We start from the raw sequence: 20,468 nt of genomic DNA on the forward strand, positions 1-20,468 counted from the left end.
TGAGCAGTGTGGCTCAGTGTCCTTCTGGCCACTAGGGTCAAATGAAATTATCATTACTTCAGTGGAGCAGTATGTCTAGCCTGCTACACCAGAAACAGAGATGGAATATTACAACTCTGCTGTGAAGCCAACTACTCTTTTTGCTTCTGGCCAAGGCACAAAAGTCAGCACTTCTCTTTCCTCAGTCTCTTTTTAAGCCAAGTGCCATGAGCTTAGAGACTCCTGTGTTATTTTTCTGAGTATTTTAATATAGTGCATGCCCAGCTCTCATCCTCATCCTGTTAGATGCTGTGTTTGACACCTGACCAGTGCATGTTTGCACATTCCTCTATCCTGTTTACTCATCCCAGTAATCAAAGCAATCATCTGACTTACTCTGCACCTCTGCTGGTCACTGCTCCTGGGAGATCAATCAGAGCTGTGCTTCCTCTCATGTACAGCAGGAATTGCACTGACATGTGAGACAGCTGCATCACGTTGCAGCCTTACTGAGCTTTGCAACATACCTTCTTATTTTACTGAGGGTTAGCTTGATGTGAGGGAACTTCTCCTTAAAAGTCTCATTCATGTCCTTCTTGAGATCTGATGGCTTCACGTAGTCTATGACCGTGGTCTGTAACACACGTCAAGAGAAAATTACTTTTAGTTTGTAACAAAGAAGATCACTCGATTCCCAGAAACAGGAAATCCCAAACAAGTGCCAGTCAGTCCCAATGCTTTCAGCAGACAGGAAAATGAAGTCTGAACCAAGGCAACTATTTATTTGTGGCTGACAAAACAAGTAACCTGTTCAAGCCTTGAACAATACATACCTCATTAGCTTCCTCCATGTATTGCTAAGGGTGAGTTTAAGATAAATGTGTGTGGATGAAACCCACCTGAGAAGTCTTGTAAGATAAAAAAAAATCATCACAATAACTGATATGATGACTAGATTCTGGTGCATACCTCTATGTGGTTCTGAGATCCATTCTGAGTTTCTCTCAAATTGATTCTTTAAAGAAACCATTTTTAAACAAATTTTGACTGCTGTAGCATACATTTATGATAAAGTGAGTAATCAGCTTGTATGGCAGGTCACTCAGCAGAGTGGAAGGCAGCAGTGCTGCGGTAAGTTAGGCAGCAAATGGACAAAAGAGTAAGGACAACATTCAAAGTGTACAGCTGTCTGTCTCCTCTGGGCTTCCTATTCCAGCCTAAGGAATCTCCTCAATTTGCAGAGTTCTCCCGGCCAACACAGCACCTGCATCTGTGGGTGTCCAGCACTTCTCTTGTTCCCTTAGTCTTTGTTCAGATAGCACTCTGCCCAAATCTTCTGTCATCATTCACCTGGCCAAAATCTATCAGCTCAACAACAAACCAACCTTTCTTTTGGGAATGTGCAAATTCTCTTCCAAGCTACGGCAGTTCTGCCCGTTGGACAGAAGTGGAGAGGAGCCCCAGCTTGGGCACCTGGGGGACAGCCTGGTCCCCCAGGCATCCAGCAGCTCCCTGCCAGCCTCAAGCGTGTAAAAGAGCAGCAGTGGATAATGCAGTGATTTCTCCTGCTCATAAAACAGTATTTCCCTTCTGGTTTTGATTAATCTGTATTATGGCAAAGGGCTGTTAACACCAAACAACAAGAGGTGGAAAGAGGCATGCAAAACCCTTGCTGTACGTTATGCCCTTATAGAAGATGGAGCTCTGTTGTAATATATCCTCATGGGAATTGAAATCAGCCAAAAAGACTGTCTGAATATGCTTTCAGACTTTTTTTTTATAATTAAAATAATACATGGAAGGGCTTGGGGAATAACAAGTGCAATGGCTCTAGAGAGAAACCAGACAATTCCCTTTATCCAGTCATGTTGTTCTCTGTTTCCAAAATAAGCATGAAGGAGTATAAAACACACCTAACTTTTCCTGCACTTTATTTAGGAGATATGGTACTGACATAGTAGGACTTCAAAACAGAGCAGAGTGTGTGTTTCCCCTGAATAGTACCCAGCAGTATTTGAGGCAAACATAATAGAGAGGAAAAGCCCAAGTTTTTGCCACGGGATGTTGTTATGGTCATGAACACGTTTTAAAACATGGGCCATTCTGCCACACCAACACTCTTCAGCCATACCTGCATCCCTGCATGTGTATGGATGAGTCTGACTGCAGGTTCAGGCAGACAGTGCAGTGCCCCTGAGGTTAAAAATTCATAAGCTGCCTTGATGCTGAAGCAGGCAATGTGCTGCCACACCTGAATAAAAGGAAGAGAGGAAAAGACCGGGAGGAGAAGCCTTGCCCTACCCAAGATCAGTGGGAAAGCCTTCAATGGAATGTGTGGGCCTGCCTGGTTTTACCCCCACTGAGGCTGGAAGGATGAATGCACACACTGTGCAGCCGTGGCTCCTCACTGCAGACAGCTTCTGACATGCTTCATCTCACCTGGCAGGCCTCAGACCTCTAAAGCAGAAGAATTAAGATCTTAACAACTACCCCTTTTCCCTTCTTTCCCTGGAATGTTGCAGCCTGCCTGCCTGCTCCTTGGTATTGTTGCCAAAGGATCATCAGCAAGCTGGGTGCTGCTGATGTACAGATACACTGGGAGTTTTATGTGTTAAGAGGCTTCCTCTTGGTGTTGCTGCAAGAGGACACTAAAACAAGCCACATCTAATTTAGACCACTGCTATCTGCTACTCAGGGTATAGAAACATGGGTTCATGCTGCTCTTGCTTACAGAGCCAAACAACGCTAACCAGATACTTCCTATTAAATGTAAAGATGATTTTAGTTACTACCAGTATTTTTCAGTTGTCTTGGACAATCCTACAAATAGGGAGATCAGTGTTACTGTGCAAAGCTATCTGACACTTTATTTCATGCTTCACTACCTAAGGGCCCGTTGTTTGTTCTTCATTACCACAGAGCTCACAGTTTTATCTTAATTAACTTGCTTTTAGCTCTCTCCAGGTTATCTTCTTCTTTTGCTTATGTGCACAACAGAAACCACTTCCCCACAGAAAGGGCACAGCAGCAGAGGGAGGGAGGGCCTGTCCATCCTCCAGACCCGGCTGAAGGGCTGCACAGGAGTTGTGCCAGACACCAAACTTCAGCTGCTTTCAGCTCTAACAAGTGGGTGTCAGGGTGGCTCTGGGGGCCACTGTGCAGAGGGGGAGCGGGCCCTGGGCTCTGCCACTCAGCTGCAGCAGCAGCCCCCTGGGATGCACCTTTCCCTGCTCTGCAGGCACCAACTTGTTTTACCTGGGACTCCTCCAGCCTGTGGGAGGTTTGCCAGAATTCAGCTACATTCTCTCTGGAAGGAGAAAAGCTCTTTTAAAAAATTTCATTTAAAGCAAAGTGCTCAGAGGCTTGAGACTAAGCAGACAGCTTAAAACTGAGAAGAGTAAAGAGGTATGGTTATTTTTAAACATGGAGATTTGTCAATTCTGTCCTGTTGATAAGGATCTCCCCCTCTCCAACTCTGAATACTGCCGCTTCCTGTGAGACAACAGTCTCTACAATACAAATCACAGTAATGAAATCCAGATGAAAGCTGGTGTGTGCTGGTTTTGATTCATGTAACAGGATAACGGCAGCATGTTTGAACACACTGGCTCTAAGGCAGCTGCCTCATCTTGTCAGTGCCATGCTGGAGAGCTCAGCTAACTGCTCTTATTCTCAAGGAAAGGACTTGTGCAAGTTTACTTTTTTGTCCCTTGATTTTTTTTTCCTTCACAGCTGCTGCAGAAGCTGAACACTGAGCAACAGGATGCTGCTTGTCCAGCTGATACCTACAGAAATGCCCAGCAGAGAGGCAGGCAGAAAATACTCCTAGAAAATATCTGTTGAGAAGTAGTTTAAAAGCAATGCTGGGTAATGGTAGCATCTGTTGAGTGATCAAATCAGCTACCCTTCCAAATGGTTTCTGAGCAGACACCTGAGTACCCCCTGTTGCTGGGGCACAGCACTCATGAGGCTACATAGGAATCTTGGTCCCCAGTCCTGAACCTGCCCAGGGTATCTCCTGCACCCTACAAACAGCTGGCCACAGAGCAGCAACCCCCTCTGCTGCCCCTGCCCACCAGTAAGGGAGTGGAAGAAAGCTCTGGGGTGGTCTAGCAACCCACAAGAACCAGCTGGGATCTGACAAAAGAGGGCTTGGACACAACATCATCCTTCTGTGCCTGCTCCCTGCTCAGCGTTTACGCTTCTCTTCTGTTTTAGGCCACATCACTGCACTTGATCTGCCTGCATGGTCCACATGAAGCTGCCATGTGAAGGAAAACACAAGACTGTCTATCCAGGACAATTCTGGTATTGCCTGGGTCAGGGCTCTGGTAATACTGATGCTCCAAATTTCATGAAGGGTTTTCAAATATTTCCCTAAAAGGAGCACAGCTTTTCTCTATCCAAACATGCTTTCTTATACATAATATTATTCCCTACCAGGCAGGCACTCTGTACTCCCAGAGCTGTCAGACTCACGAACAAGGCACTGGGAACTACTAAACTGTCTCATACTCTAATCTCCAGTGTTTTTAACTTCTGTCATCCAGAACCGTCTGTCTCGTTTCTCACAGCTTATTTGCACGGAACACATTTCAGTTCAGCATTCAGCAAAACTCCTTCGTAGGCTCTGTTACATTCCCTGTATACAAATCTGTGTATGTATATTTTACTTTGGCAATGGAAGCTGCACAAGACAAATGAAAGCCCTGATATATGGCAGCTGACAGATGCCTGGACAGCGTGATAAATGCTTCGGCCCAAGTCTCTACTCTGCACACTTTTTTGCGTGGCTGGCAGTTTTGAACTTGGGAGCTCAGCTCGCGTGCTATTCACAAGCGTTTTCAAGCAGCTGCTTTCTCATAGGAAAGCTGTATACATAGTTTCATAAATATGAGAGGAGAGAGAATGCCTGAAATGGTTGGAAAGACTGGCAGGATGAAATATTGTTGAAAATAAATCCTACTTTGGCACGCAACCAGTAGAAGATGATCTAGGCTTGGATGCCTCTATCTCTTAGCTTAAGAAGGATAAAATCAGAATAAAATAGGTGAATAAAATGAAAGATGTATGATAGGCTCTCTTCAGCTGTTGTTACTGTGTACCCCTGGTAAATCTACTTCACAGAGAGCAGACAGAAGACTGATACCTGAAACAGACGTTTTGGTAGGTCACTGATAAGTTCTCAGCCACACAAGAAGAGGAAAGCAGTCAATAACTCTGCACTGTCTGACTACCTTAATGCATCCCTTAGGTGACCTGCTACGTACCTGTCAACTGCTAGTAACCTAATTCATATACTTATGATTTATGATGCATATTTATGGGAAATCCTAATAGAGAGGAGATTTTAAACTATGATGGGAAATGGGAGTTATTCCAAATTATAAATAAAATTCTAAAAAGGGAAAAGGTAAGTCTAAAATAAGACGTTTCTGTTGTTACAAAGTTATTAACATTCAAGGACCTTAAACTGAAAGATTTTGAATTTCACAAGGCAAATAGTCTCCAAACTGCCTCTTTGTAATTAAGTACATGGATGGAAACCAGTTTATTTTATATTGTTAACACTATGGAATTATTCTCAATATAGTTGTTTACTAGAGTCAGATGCATAGAGCACAAGATTTATATATGATTATCTATCACTGCTATCCTCTGCTCCCTGAGACTTTTGGGTACAAGGTCAGTAGCTGATAAAAAAGCAGTCTGGAGATACTTATTATACAGCTACGGAAGTGGCTTGAAGAACAGGGTGACAGCACTGAAGGACACTGGCTGCAGTGGAGTCTGCCTGACCTTGGTGCTCCTTGTGAAAGACAGAACGGGGGAACGAGAGACCAAATGCATTATATCATCATGCAGGGCTTTTGTTAGACCAAAGGGCTGGGGCAGCAAGCAGTTCTAATTTTAAAATCACACTGGAGGACTAATATTAGGTAACACAGCCCGGCTGTGCTCACCACTAACACAGTACCTGCCAAGTGCAGGCTGCCAGACAGGCACTGCAACAGCTCTGCAGACTTTTGTGACATGCTTCTTTCATCAGTGGTGTGGAGATGTCAATTTGCTTTTATATAATTAAACCAACACGCTGACATTGTAGTTCAGTACCCAAACCTAATTCCACGTGTATCCCTTGAGCACAGATATAGATGGATATTTCAGGGATGCGACTACAGAAGGGTCACTCAAAGTTAACATGCTGCTGATCTGGGCTTTCCTTCTTCTGCTGCAAGTTTTGGCAGCACACAGTGACCAGCTAGCATGCTCCTGTGTCACCAACACAGCCTCAAGCCTGTTGAGAATGAGTTTTCTAGATCAGCACAGAAGGAGTTTCTGCTGGAAAGAATGCAGAGAGACCGGGGGGACATTGATGAGTCTGTACGTATGCTAGCCAACATGAGATTCGAGGAAAGAAATTAGTGCTTAGTCTGGTAGATAAAGTTCCTGTTCTAGAGAGATTTAAGAATCTGCACAAATTCCTGTTTTAGCAGTATCAGCCAGGAAGACATCTGTTAACCATGACATGATGTTTCCCTTCCCCCCCACCCCCCAGCATGAATTTTTTCTATCTCTTACTGTTTATATTGCGGCAGAGATTGCAGACTCTCCTACAAAGACAACACAAAATGAAATAATTTCTCCAGGGCAGACTAGAGTTTGAATACAACTCATACAATTAATACAAGTCATAGAACTTGTATTGGGAAAGTATTGAAGAATACTTTCAGAATTGTCCCCTGACAGGCAATTTATGGGTATTACTTTTAGAAATGCAACAGGGAAGTGTATGCTCTGTTAAGCCTAGGACTTCATTACAAAAAAAAACTCAGAAAAAACCCAAACAAAACAAAACAAAACAAAACAAAAAAACCCAGACCAAACCAAAAGCACTTCTGCTTCCCCAGAGCCATCTGCAAGGAGGAAGCTCAGCTTCTCCTTGAAAACAGCTGAGGACCTGCAGCTAACACTTCTCTGCAAGAGTCAGGGCTAATTCAGCTCAGTAAAATTAAAAGACTATAAAGTCAACGTCAGTGATGATAAATTCAGGCTCCACAAAAATTGAGCACACAGAGTTGCATGTATTTCTGAGTAAACTCCAAGCTGGACCAACCACACATTTTGTCTGTCTTATGCCTCGGGATAAAGCCTGCAGTGTTTACTGATGCAGCATTCACACAGATCTCAACAGAGCTCTCCCAGAGGAGAAATCCTGGCCTGCAAAGCACAAGCCAGGCTCATGGGAGTAATATCAGTGCATGCAGCTCTATCCCGCAGGCAGTGACGCAGCCCAGCATCCACTCCTCTTCCACACCTTCCCCCCATTAACTGCTCTGACATCCATAAGGAGGGGTGAGGGGAATATCTACAAGCTTGCAGCTGTCAAGCATTAATGCTAAATCCTGGCCAAGTAACGAAACTTTGATTACAAGCTGCAGCTCTCCACGCACAACAAAATGCTGGGCGCTGACATCAGAGCCGCTCTCAGCTGCTCCAGCACTTGCGAGAGGCAGCAATTACAGCCAGATTCCACCCAGCTCCCGGCCTCTGCAGGCACTTGGCAGAGGGCTGGCACTGCTGCAGTGGCTCTGCATGGTCAGAAAAAGACCACAGGTCTCTCTTTGGCCCTGTACCGCAATCTGCTTTAATTGCGGTGTGCACCGATTTTTATATCTGGGGGGGGATAAATTACTTGGAATTATGAACCTATTAAGCTCTTGCTCACACTGATGTGAACTGCAGGGAGAGGGGGAGGGAATGCCAGTAGAGTCAGGAAAGCCTATAACAGATGTGAGTAAAGTCTCCTACATGGCAAATATGGCCTTATATTCGGCTCTGTGAACAAGCCTTTGCCCAAACTGAAAAATCCTACTTAACCTGCAAGCTCCCAGGACACTCCAGCACTACTTTTTCTCCCTTCTCTTGGCTGAAAGAAGCACCAGCACATTATAAAATCTTTCAGCTGAGCACTGAAGAACAACCATCTACCCTTCAGTTTCTTGCAAAGCTGTGCAGCTGCTGCATGGCATCACAGCTATGCTGCTTCGGCTGTGGGCAGGCAAAGACAGAGCCCTTGGCACCTGCCTGGGATCCCCCTCAACAAAAGAAACAGAGCACTTAATGTCCTTCAAACCCTTGTTAGGTTAGTGTTTGCATTCAGAAAGGGAGATGGGAATCCCACAGACCCTCAGGCAGTGCTGAAGAAGTGATGTCTGGAAGGCAAATTCAGGAAAAAAACCCTCAGCTGTCAAATAAGACATTGTTTCAGACACAGCAGCAATTAATCCCTAGAGAAAATTAAAAATCAGGGAGATCCCTGTCAATGCAGATATATTGTAGACAAACAATGACATTGATTTAAATAACTGTCCTTGAAGTCCATTTTTCACCTTTAGGGCATCTAGTCATACCTCTTTTCAAATCCCCAGGCAGCTCCTTTTTACAACAGAAGTACAAATATAAGACTTTGAAATGCTTTGGTCAACCAACATACAGAGAAAAGTGGCACTGAATACCCTCTCCTGGATGGAGAACTTCCTTGCAGGATGCCATCCTGGCTGCCCCATTTTGACTCACTTAACTATGTCCATGAGAACATCAAGTTAAAAAGGGATCAAAGATCTCAGGTGATTTTAGGGGACCAGGCAGACACTCACAGCCTGAGGAAGGTCAGAAACACAGCCATGACTGCTAGAGCTATGTTCCCTTTGGATGTTGGCTAACAATGTCTTTCTCCTTGAGGGAAGACAGTTCCCTGACCATGACAGTAACCATATCAAAACCTGACAAGTATTTTCCCACACAGATGCAGCTGCTATAAAAGCTACAGAAATGCCAAAAAAATAGCTCGCCGACCCTTAAAGGAAAACCGGCAGCAAGTAAGCAGAGGACATTCTTGACTTCCCATTTGAAAATCTAGAATAAACACAGCTTCAGAACTCAATTAAGCCTCTGTGTGCAACAGACAGAACATTCCTGCTAGCAAGGAGATAATCTTCAATCCCCATGAAACACTTAGAGCTTATTTTGAAGAAGGAGCACCTAATAAAGAAGGAGAGCCAAATTTCCCCTGGGATGGGGGGCAGATGAGAACATACAAAGGCTGTACCTTTACATACATTAGCAGTTTCTTAAATAGTGTCTTCTGTTCCAAATTAAACAAGAACATGGACAACATTTTAGACCTCAGTGTTTCAAATCCTATCATATCTGTATATAGATAAGAGTAGTAGGTCACCACTTTGGGGGAAAAAGAAATAAATCTTTTTCCTACTGCCTATTATTACTCTGGATATATAACCCAGACAGATACAGGCTCACATGTGTGTGACTGCACTGCATCCTGCAACAGTCCTCCCATATTAATCTACAGACTTGGAGCAATCAAAAAAAACCAAAAGGCTACAGAAGTCTCTCACCACAGAAAACATTCAGTCAGAGCACAGACCATGGAACAGTTATGTGTCTGTATTGTCAAGAGTTTGGATACAGTGAGAAATATACAGGCTCTGCACATAATTGCTGCAATTAAAGGAAGGACTCTCCCATGGTTAAATAAATACCTGGGAAACCAAGCTGCTCAGAGAAGTGAATGATTAGCATCAAAACACAGAGTAACTTCATGACTTCAGAAAAACCCCAATGGGCATCTTCCTATTTTGTAATAGGTGCCAGTTTGAGGAAGTATATATTTTCCTCTGAATGCCAGAGAATGAGTGCATTGTTTGAACAAGCCTTTCATCTAAAGCATTTATGAAATACAGCAGTAATAAAAGTGTTTGCTTTTGTAATACCTCCACAAGTTTGTTTTAACATGTCTTGAGAAGTAACTGTCATTTAGAACAAAGCATTCCGAACAGCTCTTATTAGTAGATTAAAAATAATAACAGTCTTCTTAAAATACTGCCAAAGGAAGCCTCCACCTTCAGGATTTTGTTACTGGAATTTCTCTGTCCTACACAGAATCACTTACCATATAGGAAGGAAATATTAAAACCCGCTTATGTTTGCCACATGGCCACTGGGGATCATCTAAAAGATTTGGGTCGTATTCAACAAAGTCTCCCAGGTCGCTACCTATAAAACAACAATTTAGATATAGAATTCTGAGAGGAATTCATTACACCAAGAAATCTCTGGACTTAACAGAAGTGGCAAATGAATTCACAGATAATGCACAATTTTATCTCCATTCAAGATTTTTTAAAGAGATGAAAAATTGCTCTAAGTCTTGACAACTCTAAGTATTTCTGTACTAACACGATTTGCCAAGATATAGAGGACCTAGAGCTTACAAATTACCCGGTAAATGTGAATTTTAGGGCTTAGAGAACTTCAGAATTACATAAAGCTCCATAGTGACTTTTATTCCTGGCAGCAAGTTTTCATCTGTTCAAGCAGATGTTTTGATTTGTTTCATTTATCATGCCAAAGTATTTTAAGCATATAGTGCTTTGGCTTATGTTTTGTGTCCGGTTTTGTAAACACAGCCCTTTCCAGCCTAACAAAGGTCACAAGCGGAATTTACACCTTCAGATTATGACTACTGTGTTGCCACTGTAAATTTTCCATAGCAAAGGAAGGTAAGGACGAGCCTGGTGCAGGAGGGACAAACAATGCTGCTGACAGGAGGAGGCATGCTGGGTGCCATCAGGGCTGTCGATACGACCAGCGTGCTTGTTTATGTAATTTCCATCCTCCACAGACAAGCTTTCTAAGCAAATATGGAATAAGCTGTGTTGCACCCGCAACAGAAGACTGTATCTTATTTAGTTTAAGCTCATGGGGGGACTAAAACACATGCCAGTCCTTTGCAATAACTGCCTACCATCAGGGTACCCAAGGATGTTAAAATGAGCTACTTGAGAAGTTACCTGCATCAATGCTCCCCTGGGTGCTGTTAGCTCTTCCCAAAGAAAGGCTACGATGGCTTGCATTGCGAAATTGGGAGAAAGATGAGGTGGAGTCTATCGTGTTCCTCCGAGTTCCCAGAGCATTGGTGGGAAATAGGAACTGTGTATAAGAAACCGTCTAAAAAAAAAAAAAAATAAAGTCAGAATGGACAGACAGTTACTTTCAGCCCAGCTTAGAAGCAGTGGGATGCCTTTGGTGCATTCCAGCTGGAAGCAAGAGAGGCCAAATTAGTGGAGGATTTTCTGGATTCAGTAGTCAGGCACAGATGAATAAAAACCAGTCACCTACATTTGCTTCAGTGCAGTCAGTTTATCCATGCAAAAAATGCTTCTGCAAAGGCATTAATTCTTCAGCAAAACACACACACACACACACAAGCTCTAATACACTGGATTTACAAAATCCTGCTCAAGGGTCAGATTTAAAAATATATCAGTTTGGTCAGGTTTTTTCCGGTGGGCCTTCTCTGTAGCACATTTCAGCAGCTTCTTTACTGAACTAACATCATCCATATGGGTCCCTCAGCACACAGCTGCCAGAGGCAAATCACTTAAATGTGGCTAAACTGAAGCACCTTCTCCTCTATTTTTCTTTCTCAGGACTTTGTCTGGCAGAGTCTTATTGATGTACTAAGTGAGCTCCAGTTCACAGCAATGGTTGTGGGAGATCATTTACTAGCCCCCCCAACATGGACTAAGTGTGAATGAGTAACTTGTGACAAAATTATTTTTAGAGTGCACTGATTCTCTGCCTATACCCCTGGCCAAGAAAAAGTTATGCCTTGCTTCCCGTTGGCTCATTTTCCAACAATAACATTGCATTGAAGAAAAAAAAATGAGTTTGAGACTCTAGACTGGTTTACGAGGAGGTCAGAACAGGTATCAAATAAAACATGTGAGCTTTCATTATTTATAAGCAGACAGATTGTCCTCAAGAATTTACAGCCTGTGGTCTGGCCTGACACCTGGTTAGGTGAGCACAACATGTGTAGCAGCATTGACCCAAGGCCTTTAAATCCATATATGACAGCAGACTGAGTAAAATTGAACTGTGGAAAGTAAATCAGGCTTTCAGGAAGAAATATTTTCTTCTATGATTAAAACCATTTCTCCTCTACATTTTTCTTTAAAATCGATCACTGACCTAAAGATTCATATTTGCTTATTCTATTCAAATGAGTGAGCTCCTGGATTTTGAAAGACTCATCAAATTTGTGCCACTGTCTTTCTGCTCTCTGGAAAAATATTAAGCAAAATGTTATTAAATACAATGGAAAGCAAACAGAATTACAGCTACAACTCTCACCAGAAATTATTCTCAAGCTCCTGACAATATACCCTGCAGTGATAACTCCTGCTAGAGCCAGGGGAAGGCTGTGTAATTCAGTAATGCTTTGCACACTCAGATATTACCAGAGGCAAATTTCTTCAAGGATACAGAGTTGTCTGTGTTGACAGCTTGGACAGTCCTCATGAATTTCTGCTAAGCTTATTTACAGTTGCACATACTGTGCTTTAACTACTGTGTTACACTACATGTTATATATGCACTTGTTATTAGTTAAGCCAGTTTTCCCCCTTATAACATAAAATCTGAGGGAGTAGGAACTGAAGCATCCCCACCTTCCCATCTGCTCCGAGCTCCACACCTTCAAGACCAATTATCTCTTTCAGGCACACTCCAGTAGAATGGCACTGGCGTCCACCATCCAGCTTCATATCCCTGGGAAGCAGAAAGAAGAGCAGAAACAGCCCTTAATACACATGCCTTGTTCACCTCCCACCACCAAATGCTGAAATTAGGTGCAACATGAATCCAGACATGCCAATGCAAAGCACAGACCAGACAACTTTTCCTATGGGAAGCACTTGTGTTGTCTAAAACACTTTATAGAGAAAACACCCCAGTTTGCTCACGGCTGCAGCTCACACCCCAGCCCACAGTGCAGAGCAAGGTTCCCCATCTCTGGGTACCTCTGACAGAAGCTGGCACTGGGGAGGAACTGGAAGTTGTATACACTTCAGGTGAGATACAACAATCCAGCCTGAACACTTGACTGCCATGCATCCGGCAGACAGATGTTCCCAGACCACATACACATGTTCCTCTATGTGAAACAGAGATAAATTCCTGTGCAAGATTCCAGGAAGGATTCACAGGAGAGTGGCCCAGTGACCCTTCAGCTGGAGGCTGACAGGAGAAAGCCAGTTTTCCATGACCCTAGCATGGAAACTTGGGGATCTACTTTAGAAGGACTGACCCACCCGGCATCTTCCATTTGGAGATAAATGAGATGCCTGAGACAAGCAGGCAGTATCTCATGCTTTAGCCTCATGATCAAAATGTGAGCAGAGGTAAAAAAGAGTAGGAGCAAATCCGTGCCTCACAAATGACAGCTGTATAAACTCCATAATATTTATCCTGCGATATTTTCCTGGCTGATTGCTGCTGGGATCCAAGTGTGCGCTCAAAACTCTGTGTGGGACAGATGCTGATGGAGGCCAGGACAAGCCCTGCAGGCTCTGCACCCAGTCACAGCCTGCTGTGACATACAATACACCCTCTTTCCTTTTCTTTCCTCTCCAACCTATCATACATTTTATTTCTCAGGCTATCCTGAGTCCCTAGTAAGTTATGTACCTCACTGCTGGAAAAATCCAACACATCTATCTTCTGGAAAACATACTTCAGTGACAAAGGAAAAGACTGTATCGAGTTTCTAATCCCAACAAAGTCCTCTTAGTTTCTTGATTGGAGTTCACTTAGCACAGTGTCATATTATCATTCTTGTTTCCTGGTATCATGTTACTGAGGGGTTGGACTAATAATTTTATAAAAATAACTCTCAGTCAGAAGCATGGCATTAGCCTCTCTGCTCCTGCACAGAAAGTACTTAAGAGAACTACTTCTCAGAGAGATAAATGCCAAATTGTAACTATTCCAGCAGGTCTTATCTATGAAACAAACACACAGCCTGAGGAAGCCCCTGAACCCCAAAATGAAAACAAATATCTAACTACCTGAAATCAGAACAGTGTAACTTCTTTCCGTTCAAGACCTTACAGGCACAGAGCAAGAAATAATGCTGTTACAACTCTGAAAACACGTCATGGAGAAATTTTTCCATGTAATTAACAGACATGGATAGATAACTCTGCCACTCATCAAATGGAAATCCATCACCCTTTGAAGAGTCAGCACAGCAGCTTTAAAAAATAAAAGGCAGCTCTTACGACTGGAAAGAAGTCAGTGCTTTGAAGCAGGGAGCAGGGTCAGCTGGCAAGTGTGAGCACACACAGGAATGATTCCTGGACATCAGCTGAAGATCGATGGACACTAATGTCTCCATTTCCACATCTTTCTGATATTTCTGAAGAGGGTTCTCCTTTCAAGACCCTGTGAATAACACTGCAGTAATTCTGCTTGTTTTGCAAATCTGTTTGGAGTGTTCCCCTTCTCCACATATGCTCTTTGTTTCTAGAAAATATATGACTGCTTGTGTTGTAAAATGGAGTAATAAAGTGTTACTGTTTGGAGAGAAATCTGCCCATAAAACAGAGAATTAGATGCTCTCTCTTGAGGAAAATCAGTACTAAACAATGTGCAGTTTCTTATGAGCATATAAATGGAAAGGCTCATCCTGGCTTATACACATCCTCCTCTCTCTTGTGAAAGATCTTGGTTAACACCTCATAAGGAATTCCTAAGAAACTTTACTGTATCCTTTTTGAGCTCCCTATCAGTGTGATCAAGAGCAAGCTGAAACAGCAAAAAATAAAATTTTTTGCACTACAAACCTTTATTTTTTTTCTCTCACTCCTATTAAAGATGAAGAGCTCAATAAGGTCTTGGCAAAGCTCTTGCTGGGAGAGCAAGCCCAAAGGCTGCCAGCCCACTGCTGGGGGGAGCCCCACACAGCACAGCTGCTTCCTCCACACAGCCCCAACACCCCAAGAACAACTAGGAAAGGTCTGGGGGATGCTTTCCCTTAGACCCCTCCAAATGGGTGAGTTGTGCCTGGGGAAGGGTCAGGATGGCTGTTTGGGTACAGCCACTGCCCCAGTGTGGCCATCCACTGGCACCAGGCTCCTTAGGACACGTCCTTACATAGCACCAGGGTCAAGGGGTCCCACAAAGCAGGAGCATACAGAGGACAGGTACTTCATAGAAAAAACAAACCAAGCTTTCACTGTGTTTAAGTTATTACCAATTGGACTGAGGAACTGCACAAACCACTATCCAGTAATAAATGGTGCTCAGAAAATGCAGAGAAGGAACAACAGTCCTGGCCAAAGAGGCATGTAAGAAAGCTTCCTTCCTCCTCATCCTCAGTTTTGATTTTCCTGCTTTATTTCCAAAAGTGCTTTTTAAGAAACTTCAAGGAATTCAAGCAGACACTCAAAACCAAAAATAAACCATAGGAACTTATTTTACCACCTTCACTTCATTTGAGCAGGGAAAGCTTGAGAAAATGAGAAGATCAGGGATAACATTTCCTTAGGAGGCAAAAAACTAGATCTCAGTTTCTGACAGTTTGGGGAATTGCCCTGATTTACATCAATGTCAAGCTCTAGATACTCTATTCGTGGATATCATTTCTGGAAGACTGAGCAGCGTTAGAAACTACCCACAGAACTAAATATATTGTCTCAGTCATCCATGACTGCACAACGTCGAGGAATACATGGGTACAAGTAGCCAGGCTCACAAGCTGCAGACTGAGGTGCAGATGGGAGTGCAGAGCTCTGGGCAGGAGCCTGAGAAGAGAGGCCATGAGCTTCCAGCCTTTGGGATAACACAAGGCATGATGGTGGGTGACACCAGCCAGGTGAATGAACACTGGGAAACACTGAGGGATCCAGGATTTGCGGCCTTTTTGATAACAAAGGAGATGAAAACCAGTGAGCCAGCAAGGTGGATGGACATAGGGAGGGGGACCAAAATACTTGGGAGGAAGAGGAGATTTCTGGAGACTGTGAGGGTATAAAAGCCATGGGGTTCCTTGGCTGGGGATCCTCCTCAAGGCACCAGCTCGGGCTGTTTCTGTGGTACTGCACTGTGAATAAATGGCTTTATGGAACAGAGATCTGAGACTTTGCCATAGGAAACCTGGGGCCAGTGAGGAAATCTGGTCTGAATGGGCTGTGTGAGGAATCAGGTGGGGACCCATCGGGTCACTGGAGCCACCCACCGGGAAGTGGCTTCAAACCCAGCAGTGAAAGTCTCTGGCATTGGAATGTGACCAGCAGTCTCTTGAGCAGTCAGACTGGGTAGTTTCCTTAGCAAGAAAAAAAGAGAAAGTTTCTCCATCTAACAGAGTTCACAGATTTTCTTGGAACCATACCAGGTGACATGGGATCCCAGATTTGTTGTCAGATGGTGAAAAGTTTTACTGAGCAGATAGATAAGGATCAAAACAAGCAATCTCATCATGTCTTTTATTAGCCAGGCCAGGATTAACAGAGTATAAACTGGATGCTGTTACCTTTGGAAGTATAACACTTCTTCAATGAACCAAATGTTATGCTTTGACGTGATCTACAAAGTCCCATGCAACACTCCTGCTGGGCACTTGCTCTTTAAATGACAGTAACAGTTGAGCACTCTAACCTGTGAATAATTTAGGAGTCCATGAAATATTAAACAGACTTCTAGATGCATGAAAAAGCCTTCTGCTTATTGCAGAAAGGAATCTGATAATTGTTGTTTAGAGACGTCAGCCTTCTGTGCCTGAATTTTATGCTTAGCTATTCCCCCCCACTGCTAAGATTTATTCTAAAAGCAAAGGAGGTTCATGAGACATCAAGAAAAGATGCCATTCTCATTTGTCAGTGTAAATAATTTCTACTTATCATCTCTGTTTATTGAGACAAGGACAGTGACAGCTCTGGAAAAGATGCACTGCCAGTCAGACCAGCAGCAGATCTCCCACTGCCTGAGACTGCGTGCTGTAATTGATCAAGAGCTTTCAGATCCTAATGCCATTAGTGTTGCCAGAACAACTTCAGCTGCAATTTACAGGCAGAAGGAGCAAAAAAACTCCTGGAAAGATGTCTCTAATGGGCTAGCCTTCTTTTTCTCTCTCCAAAGATGTTTAGCTGTCAGCATGCTAACTCTTTTCCTGATGTTCTGCCCAACACAGAGTAAAAGTTCAAAATTTAAACTTACTAGCTTTTGGGGATTTATTGGTCAATTTCAATCTAAGAGAACAGATCAGCTCAAAAGAATGAGCAATGCTGGCTCTATAAAATTCTTATATGAGATGATCAGTTTTGAAATGTCCTTTTGTGAGAAAAAAAGCTTCAGATTTATGTGTCTTTCTGTAAAGCTATTATGCACTTGGTTTCATTTTTTGTTCAATTTCTGAGAAGCAGGGAAAATGGGCAATGGTAAAGAAATGCAGGGATATTTCAGCTTCCCTGTCACAGGCTAAAAACAGATAGTTGTTCTTCCCCAGGCCTACAGAATGATAAATGCTCAGGAAAAGCATTGAAGATTGATGACTTAATCAAAACTGCCTTGCATACAAAATCTGTTGGGGAAGAACAGCATGGAACTTGGTAACAAATCTGAAGGATGTAACAGAGTATCCTGCTTTGCTGTCTGCTTATTGCTACTATCCATATGGCAATTTAGATGCTCTCATTTCTCCTGTAAATATTGCCCTCTTTTCCACACTCACTAACCTGCCAAATAACTGATGGCAGCAAGACAACCACAGGAGTCCTTCTTTTCGCCTCATTTTGCATTTGACTTTCTTACTCAGTTTAAACACTAAATATGAACAAAGATTGCAGAGTTTAGGTAAAGAAGGCTGTTGGGAATGCCAAGTCTGTGGACTAATTGATCATTTTGGTCAGAAATTATTTGGGGTGATGGCGTTGAAAACCTCTTGCTCTTGGTATCACTTGGCATCAATATTATTGCTCTGGGCAGCATTTAGTTAAATTTGAAGTTAAATTCAGCAGTGACTTATCTTTAGAAACTGGATGAAGCGGGTTAGCAGCATTTCTGAGAAGGACACAAATTCTTTTTATCTAGTGACTTGCTGCTTTACTTCAGAAGAACAGTCTGTTTCCTGGGCTTCAATCCATTTGATTACTCATACTGCATTATTTCCTTTAGCTGGAGGCAAGTTCCATCAGATGAATACCTGTATTTTTGTCAAGACAGCAATATTCAGCAGCTATTCCTGCTGCAGGTAACCACTTAATGAATTCAATGCCACAAAGAATAAAAGATAAGGTGAATTTGCCATCAGTATAAGGATGTGCATTATCTGATGCTCTGAGTTTTCTGTCCTGTAGCTCATCACCTCCAGCCCTGCTGTCAGTCAGTCACTGCAAGCCCAGGTCTGAGTGCTCCATGTAAGACTATCCAGGCTGCAGTGCTGCATTTGTGTCTTTCTGCCAGCTCTCCTTCTCCCCCAGGTCCGCCAGATTCATCTTCTGGACAGGACTTCACAGAACTAAGAAGCTCTTAAAAGAGTTCTTACAACATCACGAAAAATAGCAGAATAGGTATGATTTCAATCTGTGGATGCTTTTACCATTGATAAAATCAAGCTTAAAAAGCACCTTCTCCAAAACATGTTTTTAAATCATGAAGCATAATGCTGTGTGCCAAAGATAAAAAACAAACCACACATCAGAACAGTAAACCCAACTAACTGCAAAACCTTTTATTCTTGGGGTGAAAAACAACACAGTACCTTCTTCCTCCTTTATAACATTTCTAACAGTGACAGACAACCACGTTCATTGTCCTTTTTTGAAATTGCTTAGGCTATACTAATGAGGACTGGATTGCTCTCACTTGGCTGCAAGCATATGCAGCCATTTTTGCAGGCTACCAAGTCCAGCTGGCCACATGGAGCAACTTCAACAACATCTGTGAGCACCACCAGAGTTGTTCCATCTCCTTGGAAGCTGAGGGAGAAGCAGTGCCTGGAGAAGCTTCATGAACAGGCAAGCAATGGAGAATAGGCTCCCTTCTCCCCTGGCCAGGATATCTACTTTTTCCAGGATAGCCAGAGTTGAACCTGGTTCTTCTCCATCCTGGCTTGGGCCACATGGTGGGTCCACAGAGCACCCTTGCACACACCACACTGGGGAGTGGGGTGGTCAGAAACCTTCAGGAACGTTCCTGGAGAGTCAGGCTGTAACAGCTCCTCTTTAGGGACTCCAGTGTCCGGAGCATGACCTGCCCTAATGGCTAAAAGGATAATATCTGCTGTGTCTGATCCCCGTCTCCGGTCTCAAAGGGCTGAAATCCAATTCACCTCAAACCATCTGGAGCCCATCTCCAAATGAATAATTCCTTCAAGTCTTATTTAATCCATCTGCAAATGGCTTCACTCTTTGGTTTGCCATGACACAAATCCCCTCTGAGGGCCCAGAGCAGGTCAGCATGTGGGTGTACATGCCTGTGCTGAGGGTGTGTGAGGTAGGACAGCTACCTGCTGCTGACCTGAGGCATCTTCCCCTGCCCTGCAAGTGGAACAGTATCGAGGCTCAACTCTGTTTGCTGTGAGCTTCCACAGTGACAACCAGCCTCTGACAGAGGAGGTGTGTGCCACAGCAGCTCAGGGGATGCATAAAGTGCACCTCTGATAAAAATGGGAGGTCAACACTTGCAATTTTCTGCCCATTACAGTACTAGATGTGGATTAATGCTTATCTGTGGCAAGGAAGGTATGAAGTGGATACTGAGGCAATTTCAACACTGTTCACAAAGTAGATACTAGAGAAGAAAGAGGAACCCTTTATCCATTAACGTTTCCAGTGCACTGGAAAATGAGAGGCAACTGCATAACCCAAACCTGCAGTACTAGCACTTGCCTCCAACCTGTGCATCACACAATGACTTTGTCATAAAGCCAAACATTCGGACAATCTTCCTCTGTGTCTGTTAAATTAAGAACAGAGGCAATAAGGCTGCTACAAGTGTTTTCACATCACTGCATCCCTCCCCTTAGCTACCACTAAGCCCTGCCTAGGGTCTGATGACTTTGGGCTGTAACATCAAGAGATACTGTGGGGCAAGGAATGCCAGCAGGCAAGATGCTCAGCACCTCCTTCAGCTCCTGACTTGCAGTGAAGTAAACTTCCTCACACTGTTTTCACCTGGCTAGATCTGCTCTCACTTGCTCTGCTGGTCTAGGTAGAGGAAGAAAAGTAAGCATTTAGGGAACTTATTCCTCAAACTTCGTCCCCTCATGTAGATCTACAGCTCTCTCCCCAGACCTCCATTTGTATTGGCACAACCACTTAAAAACACAGTTTGGAGGTTTTTGGGGAGGGTTCTTGCTGTTGTAGTTTGATCTCTGCAAGGAGGGCAGGCAAGTGAGGGCCACAGTCTAGAGTACACTTCTCACACCTCAATGGTGAGGGGTGTGATGCTGCCCCATCCACACAGGACAGGTACAAGTACATGGAGTGACTTCAGAAAGTGCCTTTTGCCATGTTTTTATAATGGATCTGTTCCTGCACACTGTATCTACCATCCTTGGTAGAGTACAGCTCTTCTGCACTGCCTCGAGTACAACACTGGCTGGCAGCCTCCACAAAACA

General features: G+C 43.5%; 1 protein-coding gene across 2 annotated transcripts in view; it reads right to left on the reverse strand.

Annotated features, from left to right (window-relative positions):
• Positions 1–20,468, reverse strand: part of CABLES1 (Cdk5 and Abl enzyme substrate 1) — a 70,762-nt gene that overhangs the window by 5,342 nt on the left and 44,952 nt on the right. For both annotated transcript variants that reach the window (XM_086890386.1, XM_086890385.1), the window contains 4 exons: positions 12,519–12,618; positions 10,857–11,013; positions 9,956–10,059; positions 507–613 (listed from right to left, as the gene is read on the reverse strand). In XM_086890386.1, coding sequence (XP_086746512.1) covers positions 507–613; positions 9,956–10,059; positions 10,857–11,013; positions 12,519–12,618 — 468 coding nt within the window. The remainder of the gene's footprint in view (positions 1–506; positions 614–9,955; positions 10,060–10,856; positions 11,014–12,518; positions 12,619–20,468) is intronic.

This window comes from Cyanistes caeruleus, chromosome 1 (genome assembly GCF_971803275.1).
Source record: "Cyanistes caeruleus chromosome 1, bCyaCae1.hap1.1, whole genome shotgun sequence".
Classification (NCBI taxonomy): Eukaryota; Metazoa; Chordata; class Aves; order Passeriformes; family Paridae; genus Cyanistes; species Cyanistes caeruleus.